This window comes from Colletotrichum karsti (genome assembly GCF_011947395.1).
Source record: "Colletotrichum karsti strain CkLH20 chromosome Unknown Scaffold10, whole genome shotgun sequence".
NCBI lineage: Eukaryota > Fungi > Ascomycota > Sordariomycetes > Glomerellales > Glomerellaceae > Colletotrichum > Colletotrichum karsti.
The window spans coordinates 976,840-989,358 of record NW_024065910.1 but is presented as its reverse complement, the minus strand read 5'-3'; the positions used below and the strand labels follow the sequence as shown (position 1 = coordinate 989,358).

At 57.4% G+C, this 12,519-nt stretch overlaps 4 protein-coding genes across 4 annotated transcripts; 1 reads left to right on the top strand and 3 right to left on the bottom strand.

The window, feature by feature from the left end:
• Positions 1–2,067: 2,067 nt before the first annotated feature.
• On the bottom strand, positions 2,068–3,818 carry CkaCkLH20_04122 (Cytochrome P450; the record flags this gene model as incomplete). Its single annotated transcript, XM_038886841.1, has 3 exons — positions 2,068–2,205; positions 2,279–2,914; positions 3,027–3,818. The coding sequence occupies 3 exons, from the start codon at positions 3,816–3,818 to the stop codon at positions 2,068–2,070; spliced, it is 1,566 nt and encodes a 521-aa protein (XP_038748091.1).
• Positions 3,819–4,672: 854 nt separating this feature from the next.
• Positions 4,673–6,115, top strand: CkaCkLH20_04121 (uncharacterized protein; the record flags this gene model as incomplete). The annotated part of the gene is made up of 1 exon (XM_038886840.1): positions 4,673–6,115. The coding sequence occupies one exon, from the start codon at positions 4,673–4,675 to the stop codon at positions 6,113–6,115; it is 1,443 nt and encodes a 480-aa protein (XP_038748090.1).
• Positions 6,116–8,048: 1,933 nt separating this feature from the next.
• CkaCkLH20_04120 (oxidoreductase) lies at positions 8,049–9,020 on the bottom strand (the record flags this gene model as incomplete). Its single annotated transcript, XM_038886839.1, has 1 exon — positions 8,049–9,020. One exon carries the CDS (start codon positions 9,018–9,020, stop codon positions 8,049–8,051), a length of 972 nt encoding a protein of 323 aa, XP_038748089.1.
• Positions 9,021–10,053: 1,033 nt separating this feature from the next.
• CkaCkLH20_04119 (uncharacterized protein) lies at positions 10,054–12,370 on the bottom strand (the record flags this gene model as incomplete). Its single annotated transcript, XM_038886838.1, has 8 exons — positions 10,054–10,458; positions 10,544–10,694; positions 10,806–10,935; positions 11,025–11,057; positions 11,119–11,493; positions 11,565–11,711; positions 11,805–11,897; positions 11,965–12,370. The coding sequence occupies 8 exons, from the start codon at positions 12,368–12,370 to the stop codon at positions 10,054–10,056; spliced, it is 1,740 nt and encodes a 579-aa protein (XP_038748088.1).
• Between the last annotated feature and the right edge of the window lie 149 nt (positions 12,371–12,519).

Here is a 12,519-nt window from a genome sequence, read left to right as displayed (position 1 = left end):
GATGAAGGTGTGGGAATTCAAAGATTGTCGAAAAGGTCTTTCCAAGTCTTCTATCAAGCTCCGGATGCTCAGTCAAGCTGGAATGATGATTTCCTGGTGGTCTGTCAAACACGAAGAAGCCGTCGACGACACGCTCATTTTATACTTGCCCGTGTCTCTCTCCATCGCGCCCCTCGACGGCCGCTTAGGACGGCATCGTCAGATTCTTTGGGGTCCGAACGCTCCGTGGATCCTGATTCAATAGTTTGAGCTGGCTTTGCTCAGTCCATCAGCCCATCACCGCCACATCGTTGCCTACGGTCTAGGCAGATTTCCTTCTTCGCGAGGACGGCGTGATGGGTCAGGTTCGGTGCGGTAGCCCTCCCTGACAGGCGCCACCACCAACGTGAAGTCAGCACCCGATCGTTTTCGTGATATCGTCTTTGGCGCCGCCGCCGCCGCGTAAGGGAGCGAGCATCCATACAAGCCTCGTAGATACCCAGGTGGAGTGGCAGCCTGATGGTGGCACGATTCATTGATCCTCCGTCGGATGAGTGTGATGTCTGGGGGCGGAGGATTGCGCCCTGTGATTGTGTACGTTGGGCGAAGTCGAATTTCCCATGATCGAGGCGATGAGGCACGGTAGAGAACTTTGGAATCGACTAGCTGAAAGGAAGCCACCCGAGTAAGTCATGTCTCGTCAGGAACGCTTCTAGGGCCAGGCCTACCAATCACAACACTTGACCCGTGTTCTTCCCATGAGTAAGAAGGTTAAAACACTTGGTCATCTTAAACACCAAGGCCGGCGGTCCTATACGATCCCCGTATGTCTGGAATGAGGCCTTGTTGAAGCCTCTCACTCTGGGTTCTATTCTCGACGGGGCTGAGAGAAGCCTTCGGGATCCAGTCGGAACGAACGGGTCGGGGTGAAGAACTGTGATTCGTGGAGGCGTCTAGCCCTCTTCAGGTACGCGAATTTCACTACTCTTGGTATAGCGTTGGGATATTGTAGGGCAGCACGATAGCTCAGAGCTCGGGAGGAGGAGGCTGCTGCCTTTGACATGCTTGTGCATTGAGGCATACGGTGAGACGTGAGATTCAGGTGAGAGTGTGCTCGTCATCCTCTGTTAGGCGAAGGCGAAAACGAGAACCACAGCCCCAATGTAGGAAGGGGGCGTTCAACCATCGGTTGCGCTGACTCGGTTGGTTAGGTTAAAGTCCTATATTTCAATACTAATTTCGTAAAGCCCGAGTTGGAAAAAGCTGACCGGAAAGTGTCTACGGTCAGCTCTCGACAAGACCCAATCAGACCTCGTGCCGGCTGCCGTTTGACAGGTCGAATCAAGTCTCGCCCGATCTAAAAGTTCTACGACCCTGGATTGAATCCTGCAGGGTCCCAATGGTGTACGTCGATGTGAAATGGTGCTTGCAAAAGGCTGTAGGTTGGCGATTTTAGACAAATGCAATACGCCGCACAACACAATGCAGCCACCCTTCTTCTTCTGGTTTGATATCTCGCCATACCCGACCAGTACACATTTAACGTGTTGGCGATTCTAGACTTTATCATGGCAGACATGGATTTGAACTTCACCGAGCGGTTATCGGATGGTGTTCCCGCAATCCCCCACCAAACAAACGCAATATGCCGCGCAATACAATGCAGCCACCCTTATAATCTGGTCATTGATATCTCGCCATACCCAACGCCGCAATCCCCCACCCCCACGCTCCCACCCCCTCCATGCATGAAGATAGACCGAAGACAAAGTGGCTGAATCGAGCCTCACTGGTGCCTGCCTTAGAGCCCTTTTCAAATTCGATGGGGTCCAAATCTGGAACGAGTCCCATTCGGGCATCATTCAGCGTAGCAAGCTTATGTACGGCTGACAGGCGAATAAGCGGCATGTTTCCATCCAAATCAAACCTGTTTAGGCTGCAGAAACGAAGAATTGAAAGGGAATAACTATGCATGCTTATTATTGGCGGTCTCAGAACCAGCACTCTAGGGTGGTATCTGAGTCATCACACGTTATCTAGCACCAGGGTAAATGACAAGGGCCATTCCGCCTCCTTTTGTTCAAATCCTTACGCGCCGCTTACTCCGGGCGTCCGATTTTTGATACTGAGCCAAAAGTCCCAATGCACGAGGAGTGCCAGATTCTCCTGTCGCCAAATACCTTTGTCGTCTTTATTGACGATGCTGGGGTGGAAAAGACGGAAGAACTGGTCACACACTCGAATCAGCTCTGAAGTCCTACATGTTGCTCAGATGGAGAAATGGCCGGGGGGTTGTTACCTGGATCAACAGTTTATGCGTCTCCATCAGGGCAATGTTCTTCCCCAGGCAGATTCGTGGTCCGTAGCCCCAGGTGAGGAGGTATTTGTCCATCTCCTGGGCCCTTTCGGGACTCTCGAGCCAGCGCTCGGGGCGGAAGACGTCCGCATCTTCGCCAAAAACGGTCTTGTCCCGGTGGACGACGTACGGGTTCGCCCCGATTTCTGTGCCGGGAGGGACGCGGCGGCCGTACAGCTGCAGTCCCTCCTCGCCGACGTAGCGCGGGATGATCATGGGGGTCGAGGGCTGATAGCGTTGCGTCTCGCGGTGGCACGCCTCGAGATACGGCATGGCCTTGATCTCCTCAAAGGTGGGAACCGGGGACGTGAGCTTGCCGCGCCTCTCGAAGTCGCCGATCTCGGCCATGAGCTTGTCGTAGACCCCAGGCGTCTGCAGGACGTAGCGCACGAAGCCGCAGAAGAAGGCGGCCGTCGTGTCCGAGGCGGCTACCATCAAGACGAAGCATTCCGTCTTGACCTCTTCGACAGAGATTGGCGTTCCGTCTTCGTTCTTGGCGGCGAGAATGTTGTCCAGGAAGTCACCTTTGTGGTGAGCTTTGGGGTCCCGGAGTCTTTCGTTCAGTAAGGCATCGCGGAACTGCAGGTCACAGCGGTTAGATCAACAGACCCTCGACTAACAAGGCGAAAAGACGAAGCAGATGGGGGGTAAGGAGGAGGGTGAAGTGGAAGGGGGGCAGGGTGAGACGAACGGCCATGATCTTTCCGGTCCCCGAGCTGTCTCCGGGGCGCGGCATGAATAGCCATTTCGTGATGGGGCTCTGCAAGAAGGGGGCACAAAGCCAGGGTAGGGCGCCGACCACGGCGGCAAACGGGGCCATGTCGTGGAAATTCTTGATGAGGTTGGACACATCGCGGGCTTCGCGAACGAAGCCCAGCGGCTCGCCAAATGACAGTTGACATATGGTATCGTAGGCGAACCACTGTGACCAGGCGGCAAAGTCCATTTTGTCACCAGAATGGGCGAAGCGCGTGGCCAAAGCCGCCGTCCACTCCTGGACGCGGGCGTCGACCTGGCCCTCGAGCTTGACCAGGTTGCTGAGGAGGAACGAAGACGCCACACGCTTGCGTTTGCGCGCATGCTCTCGCCAGTCCAGCTCCTGGAAGGGCGGGGCGAGGTCGCCCAGCACCCCCGTGGTGTACACGTCCGTCTTATTGGCACGTCTGTGGTATATGGTGGGCAGTAGTCGCGGGTCGTTGACGGCCAAGAGGTTCGGCGCGGCCCGCACCACCGGACCGTACTGGGCGTGATATGATAGACCGAGCGTGTGCGCCTGCTTGGTGTGCAGGATCCAGAGCTTGAAGAAGTCGGAGGCGGCGCCCCAGAAGGGGCCGGGCCAGTGGCGCAGGGGATGGAAAAAGAGGTTGTAGATGCCCCTGTAAAAGACGTAGCATAGAAGAAGGCCGACGGAGATTACAAGGGTGCGGAGGGCCAGAGAGGCCATCGACTCCTCTTTGCCGATTGCGGTTGGGACTTTGTCCATCCTTGCCAACACCAATATGACAGCCGAGAATCTCTGCTTACACACGCTGCTGGGCGATGGATGATACGGCAGGTCGGGGAGGCGCTGACGTGGAGTGGTCAGATGTGGAGGAGTCGGATTGCGGACAGCAGCATGAGGCTCTCGGGATAATGGGTCTTTGGTGCAATAAGGAGCTGGCGGCCAGGCAGGACGAGCGAACCAACAAGGCTGCACCGTCTATATAGATGGACGAAACTTGAAGAGTAGACAGGACCCCCTTAGACCAGAGGGGATGTTTCCTCATTCGGGGACTTGGACGGCCATTCGGTTGGATGATGGCCGGAAGTTCTCTGTCTCGCATTCGATTCTCGCACCCTTGTTATCCCGACTATCCTGATTGCTGACGGTCGTCTGTTGCGATTGAGACGCATCGGGCAGTTCACAATCATCGCCATCTCGTCCTACCCCGCAGCATATTACTGGAGAATTCGCGAGGAGGCGAATAAAGGAATGCAAAACATGATACGATTGTCCATTCGAGGATTCATGTGGCTGCAGCTTACCCGTAGCAACGGGCGGCTCAAGTCTCGAAGATTCGTTCGCCAGTGCATGCGAATAAGCCAATACTGCATCTATCTCTTCAATGCTACGGTGGCATGGCACGGCACGGCACCTGTAGGACCCTTCCACTGAGGTATCGTTCGGCCTCTGCACTCTTGACCGGACTATTATAAGAAGCCCGTCCATTCGGGAAGCCAGATGGTGAGAGGGACGGTGACTCGACGATTCCATGACACTTGACCGATCCGAACAACCTATGACTTGGTGGCAGGATGACAAACACGGATGGCTCCGGGAATCAAGCCCCTGTCAAGCTGCGGGCTTCGTGCAACGCCTGCAACGAGTCCAAGGTGCGCTGCAGCCAAACGAAACCGACCTGCGACAGGTGCAAGAAGACGGGTATGCCGTGTGTCTTTGGCCTGTCGCGCCGAAGCCACAAGGACGCGCCTCGGATCATGTCTTCTTCCCGCCCCGCGGCCTCATCTGGCATCGGCGCGATCGCGCCAAGACGCCCGAGCAACGAATCGGCCGCCCAGATGGACGACAGCGTCTTCTCCACCGTGACAGCCTTGTGTGCTTTCCACGACTTCAACGTGTTCTCACAGTACCCCGCCGCCGCCGCCCTGGCGCCAAACTGCGGCCAGATCCCGCGGTCGGCAGACTTGTTGGCAGGCTTCCGGGACCGTCACGGTGACTTGGACGGGGTCGCGCTGTGGCCGTTCGATCAGTCAGACCCCATGGACTTCCTCTCGACCAGCGGCGGCGGCCTTGAGCCTCCAGTCCATTCGGCTTCTCTCGACGCCGGGACCTGGGGCAGTGTACATGAGGTGGTCAGCCCTCATCCTCTATCGCCGCAGCCGCTGGTGCCCCAAGTACATTCTCCTTCACAGTCACGCTCGAATCAGCAACCGCAACAGCAGCAACAAGAACAGCATCAGCAGCAGCAGTACGAACAGACACATCCGCAGCCTTACGACCAACATGACCACACCCACGCACAAGACCCTGCCTCGAGCCCAGGGGGTGGCGCCTGCACCTGCAGCTCGCGCGTTATCCCAGACCTCGCCCGCAAATCGCAGGCGGCACGTAACCAAGGCGCAGGCAAGCCTCTGTCTTTCGACGTGGAACTTTCGCGGCTCAAGCAGGCCATCATGGCGTGCGAGGCATCCATGGTCTGCCAGTCACACTCCTCGGACCCCACCGTCACCATGATCATCGGCTTCCTCATCGGGGATATTGTGGACGGCTTCAAGGCACTGCTAAGCGGATCGTCGCCGGCGACCAACACGTCGCCGTCGTCTTCCTCGTCTTACTCGGTCGCCACGACCGACAGCGGAAGCAATCCGGGGCGGCCAATCACCACCAACAACAGCAATATCAACAAGAAAAATAGCGCGAGCTCACCGGCGTCTTCGACGCGGGGGGTCACTCTGAGCGAAGGAGTAACGGTGGTCAGCCCAGGGACAGGAACAGGCATGACGGGCGCGCCACGACTCAGGTGGGGCGTGCTTCAGCTCGAGGACGACGACGAGGTGGAGCTGCGGCACAGTCTGTGTCTTCTGTACTTCCGCCGGCTTCGCGGCCTGCTTAAGCACTTCGACCAGGCCGTCCGCCAGTTCCGGGAAGCGGAGGGCGCGGCGGGGTCCAGCACGGCTACGTTCATCATGGCGTGCGATTACGTGCGCATGTGGCTGGAACAGAAGGTGGAGGCGGTAAAAGATCTTTTCAATGATACAGATAGAGAGGCGCCAATCTAAGAATCAGAATCTAGAAGAGTATCGGGCTAGTGGGTCACGAATACCAAAGTCCCTTCGTTTGCTGCTTTGAACGAGAGTGTATCCCCCAAGAACCAAAGTCGTGGCTTCCGGCCGGCCGAGTTGCCGTCTCTCACCCCACCCCCGGTATGCGCGTCCCCGGACTTTAGCCCTGTCTGGCAAGTTCGGTCTGGAGCCCGTCTGCGCCTCACGTGCCGCGTAGTCGTTTACTCATCGACGCCTAAGGTAAGCAGACATACACGCGCGCACATATTCCTCGACCGAAGTTGGGGGCGGTTTCGGTGGGAGGCAGGGAAGGCGGCGAGATAAAGTGATAAGCCGGGAATGCAACCTAAAAGGACCCTGCAGTCTTCCATCGGTCGGCTGGAGTGTTTGCGAGCCCAGCGGATTGTATGAACCGTCGCTGGGCTGGGACTCCACATACATGATCCTCCCCTAAGAATTGTAAGACGGACGTCGTATCTAAGGTTTAGCATTCCCGTCATCAACCCGGACTAGCGCACGGTCAAATTAGGCTCCCGGCTAGTTAGCCGGACTGTCATCCGATAAGGTGGGGGTACCGGGCGGGCCGCACGGGGTGGCCCCCCGGCGGGTGGGCACTAGAGGTACCCAGGTACTTGGGCTGTCATTGGAATTAGGTACTAAGGTAGGTAATGCGGAGATCTCTTGGCGTCCGCGTGGCGCCGGACACCCGCACCCCCACCATTAAGGCTGCCCGCCGCCTGCCTCATTATGGGGCGCCACCTCGATCGCGCAACGACTATCAGTGATTCCGAGAGGACGATGTCCCTTAGCCATCCCACGGATATATCGTCCAAGGCATGTCAGATTGCGTGTGTTCCGTCTTACTCATGTAAGATTATCTTGATGCTGAATGAGGAAGGAGGTAATGCCCTGGCCTAGCGTCGGGAAGGATTACGACGCATTCCCGACTCCTTACGACCAACACGGATCTGTTGGTCAGTGTCTCGCCTAGTCAATGACGAGCTGAGGTACGTAAGCAAAGCGCATTTATGCGCTATGTAACCAATATTCCAACCCAATTCAGTAACAAGTTTAGTACTATTCCCAGTACTATACACAAGAACAGAATTACTCTACTTGACTCATAAAGTGAAACCAAAGCAACTAGTCAATGATGAGCCGTTCGGTTTGCTGACCTTTGGGCCCGTCTGGATTCTCGAGATACCGTCTCGACTCAGGAAACCGGCAGCGGCCCAGCCCCCCTGGCCCCCCACCCCAGGTAAGATCAGTCTGCCAGGGGTGCGATTGGTCGGCATACGAACGTCCAGAGCATAGTAGTAGCTCTGGCACTGGCCCATCATCAAACCACGCACTCGACGCCCCGCGCAGCAACAGTAGGGACTTCGGCAAAGAACAGTCTCATGGCTCGTGGCTTGTGGCGCAACGGTAATCGTACTGTCAATAGAGTGGCCCGATCTGGCCCGGCCCAGCTCAGCCGGCCGCTTGATGGTTTGCGGTTCTCCAGTCACGCAGGTCTACACTCTGGGAATACACGCGACCGTAGCTCCACTCAGGCGCCTAAAACAAAACTGCTGGAGGATGCTGGGAATGCTGTTTTTTTGGTCAGATTTTGCCAGATTCGGTAAGGCAGGCAACATCACCCGTGATGAGCACCATCAGGCAGTAAGGGACAGTATGAGGCAGTTTGAGACAGTATGCGGTCATTCCATTCTAGATCGCTAGTTTAACGCCGTATTATTATGAAACCTGAAAGTTGGTGCGTTTGAGAGATATCTTCATGTTCAAGGATAGACGGAAAAGAAACCCTGTGGGTATGCCAGTAAACAGGAGGTCAACGTGCCAGGTACCCGGCCCCGAATGCTGCTGAACCCATGCAAAGGAAGAGGTGACATAGAGAGAAAGAGAGCCGAGACCCAAATCAGAACCCGCCTCACTTCAACGATTGGAACCGCTCCGCCTCACGCGCGTCGCCCTCGGCTGCGTAGTTGACGGTCCACTCCCACAGATCCTCCTGCTTGCTCTCGACGTAGCTGTCGGCGCTCGACTCGATCTCTCTCAGCCCCTCAAAGTACTTCCCCGTGACGCCCTCGACGTCGGGCGACACCGCCAGGCGGGCCAGCGCCGCGGCCGACTCCGCCGGGGTGTGCACGTTGGGGTTGAAGATGATGCGCAGCAGGCCCAGGAGGTGGGGCAGGACCGAGTTCCAGAGCCAGCGCTCGACGCCGTTGCCCTCGCGGGCGAGCCCCGTGCCGGGCATCAGGCCCGGGTCCATGGCGGTGACGGTGATGCGGCGCTCCGGCGCCCGCTGGCCCAGGTGGCGGGCCAGCGCGTACGTCCACAGCACGTTGCAGAGCTTGGTCGTCGAGTAGCGCTTGCGGCCGGGTATCTCGAGCTTGGACTTGGGCGGGTACGCCAGCTCCTCGGCCGAGTTGTACTCGGCGTCCGGCAGGCCGGACTTCTGCGCGGGGTCGTGCGTGCCGCTCGACGTGAGGACGACGCGGGCGCCGGTGGCGAGGTAGGGGCAGAGGAGGTGGAACAGGATGGCGTGGCCGACGTGCGAGATGGCGAACGTCTTCTCCATGCCCTCGTCCGTCAGGTGGAGGGTCGTGGGGAACTGGAGCGCCGCGTTCATCACCAGCGCCTGGATCTGGGGCTTCGTCGTGTCGGCGATCCAGTTCTTGGCGAAGCGCCGCACGTTGGCCGGGTCGCCCAGGTCCAGGGCCATGAAGATGGTGTTGGACTGGCCGAGGGCCTTGTTGATGGCGGCGGCGGCATTGGCCTTGTCGGACCGTGAGGCGATCACGACCAGATACTCGGGGTGTTCCTTGGCAATCTTCAGGGCTGCGTGGTAGCCCATGCCGCTGGTCCCACCAGTGATGATGACGGAGTTCTTGTAAGCCATTTTGAATGAAGCAGAAGCGACGTAAGCAGGCCGTACGATGAGATGCGAGTTGGCTGGGCGAGGGAATGGCAGGAGAAGGCCGTCTCTGCTTGGGCTATGCCTCCTTAATAAACGAGCCTACGCTTACTCTGCTTCACGTACCACAAACGTGCCATCGAATTGCCCGCCGTTGCTCACATGTGGCGCGTCGCATTGGATTAGGCAGACTGGCGAAGAACGACGGCAACCTCTCCCAACGCCCATCCAACGCCTGGCTGCAAGGGGATGCAGGCAAGACCACGCCACGGCAAGGGTAGCTTGGGGTCGCAAACATTCTTTCGCAGGGATGAACCGAGAGCCTGACTGTTATTGGCCGGCGTGACATGCACACTTGACTGGGGTGGTACGGGAATATGCAGTTGGGGTATTGGACGGGATTAGCAATGTCGATGTCGGGTTTATCTCGTCGGCTTTAGACCAGTGCCGCCGGCCGTTGGGCTTTTCTAGAATTCGCAATTCCGTTGCCATCGCTCGCGTTTGCTCTGCCTAAACCCTTGTTGCTGCGCCGTCTTACCCAGCCTACCTTCTCTGCTTACTCAGTTTTCAGTAATTAGCCCATTATCATCAACACGTACCTAAGTGACATAAAGATAATAAATCCTTCTTAATAGATAAAAATAGCCCTCTAAGTTACTGCTGCAAATTGCTTATAGTTGTAGAGGTCTAACCCTCAAAGGAAGAATAAATTGTTCTTATTTTTCTTTTCAGTACAGTATGTTTCTAAGGCTGTACTATTTAGCCTTTCGGTGCAACATAGAAGCAATCAATGAGATCTGTAATTAAAAAGGGCTTTTCAGCATGTTTCTAGTCATGAGGATATAGGCGTGAGTTCTACATTCTAAGTTTAGACGGCAACGTGTTTACCTGTATCAGAGCCCACATTCATATCACTAATGGAAGCCTTAAAGAACAAAACAATACATATTACACACTCTCGCTGAGGTGGCGACAGATAGCTATGTGCATACGAAGCTATATCCCTGACGCCGGCTTCTCACTCAATCAGATAGAACTCGTCAGCCTGCCTCACAAACGGGCTGAGATCGACCGCCTCTCCCGCTTCCGCCTTCACCTCGAGCTCAGTCCGGCCCCAGCCGCCGAAGAAGGCCCACATGTTGGCCTCGCGGTACCGTATCTCGTAGTCCTCCCAGCGCGGCGCCCGCAGCGTCTTCATCATGTGCAGCATGCTGCCGCACCACAGCATCACCTCGCCGTCCGGCCGCCCGCCGTTCTTGTACCACGACCGGCACTCGTCCGCCCAGTGGCTGAACGCCCGGTGCCACGCCGCGTTGTAGGCCATGTACTGCTCCGTCGGCCCCGGCTTGGGGGCGATCGAGTGGAGACGCTCCGCCGAGATCTTGAGGCAGGCCTGGATCGCGTAATCGACTTGCACTTCGTGCTGCAGGGCACGCCTCGCGTCAGACCCCACGTTCGTTTTCTCCTTGACGATCCGTCATGTGCACTGGGGGTTACGGGTTACTTACAGATGCCAGCACGCAGCCAGAGCCCCAGTTCCCCGTGGGCCCGCCGATGTGGAAGAAGTTGGGGAAACCCGGCGTGGCCATGGTCAGATAAACGCGCGGTTTCTCCGCCCATGCTTCGCGCATCTTGATGCCCCCTCGACCCTTGACCGGGCTGCGTCATGGAGTGATCCAGTCAGCTGAATTTGTCTTCTTTCCGGCAAACGGGGATAGGCCGAATTAAAAAGAAAAAAAAAAAGAAAGAAAGCAGAGGGCGGCAACGCACAAATGGGGCGTGTAGGCGACGTCGAAACCGGTACAGCATACGATCATGTCAAACTCGAAGTCGCGTCCGTCGGCCGTGGTCAGGCCGGAATCGGTGAAGCGTGTGATATTATCACGGACTGTCGTAACATCTGTCGCCGGCGGCGTTAGCTTGGATACTGCCCCTTTGCGGAGGGCCTTGTTTGATTGCCCCGGCGCAAGCGAGCGGAAGCAAACTTACTGTCCCGGACGAGCGCTTCAATAAAGCCTTCGGCTGGCTGTAGTGGTCTGTCAGCAGCCCATCCTCCGTGGGAACGAAAGCCAGTGATTCGGACTACTTGCCGTGTTGCGGCGACAGCCGGGCCCGAACTCGGGAACAAAGGCGTCGGCCAGTTCCCGGTGCTCGGCGCCGAAACGCGCCCGGATGCCTTCGGCCATGGCTTCCATGGCCGCCTTGGACACGACGCTGTCCCGGAGGAAGACGCCGAACCAACGCTGCAGTTCCTGGTCCACCTTCTTTCTGTACTCGAGCAGTCCGGCCGAGTCTTCCCTCAGCGCCCGTTTTTCCGCATCGGTATACAGATGCTTGCCCAAGGGCCCGGGGGGCTGGGCGTCCTCGGCCGCCACGCCCGGCACGGGGATGTCTTGCAGACCCAGGGACGGCGTAAGCCACTGGATCGAACGGGCAAACAGGGTCAGAGACTTGGATCCTGAGGGATACTCCCGTTAGCGTGCTTCAGCTCGCCACGATCTGGTGGCGTACACGACGACGTGCGCTTACCGTTGGCGAGTTGTGGTGTGACTTGCACGCCACTGGCCCCAGAGCCGATGACGGCTACGCGCTTGTTCTTCCAGTCGAATCCCGCATCCCAGTTGGACGAGTGACAGATTTGTCCTTTGTAGGTCTCGATTCCAGGAATATCCGGCACTGTGGTTCGATCACGTCAGTCTCGCGGTCAGGACTACCTGCGCCATCGGCACGCCGTGAACGCTCGGCGAGGGCATACTGGATCATGCTTACTTTTCCACTTGTTCAAGGGACCGGAACCGTTGATTAGCACGTTGCAGCGATCGGTGAAAACAGTGCCGTCCTTGCGCTTCAGCTCGACCACCCCTGTAGAGTACCGTGCGAGTGTCAGCAGCGTATGAACGGGGGGTTAATGGCATGACGGAGCTCTCACATTCTCCGGCCGCGTCGTCCCATTCGGCGCCCAGCACGGTGGTCTCCAACTGAATGAATCGTCGCAGGCCGTACTTGTCCGCGAAGGCTTCCATGTAGGCAAGAATCTCCGAGCTAGGCACGTAGAAGCCCGACCAGTCGGGGTTGGGCTCGAAGGAGAAGGTGTAGGAATGCGCCGGCACGTCGCAGCCGCAGCCCGGGTAGCGGTTCTCGTACCATGTCCCGCCTACGCCGGCGTTCTTCTCGTAGCATACGAGCGAGAAGTCTCGCAGCGTCTTCTGTGCCTTGAAGGCGGCAAGAAGTCCGGCTGCTCCCGCGCCGACATGGATGATACGGACCGGCGTCTGTTGCGAGTGGTGCTGTTCCTTGAACTCCACCGCGGTCGGTTGGGCTTGTCGGATGGTCATCGTGCCTTCTGCTGGAAAACTTGGGTATGGATTGTGATGCGTCTGTTGCGGATGACTTGGGTGGTGTTCTGTTTGGCCAACGTCTGGAACACTCGTGCGAAGGAGACGAGCTTCTATCCCTTGATACTTGTGACAAGAAATATCATATT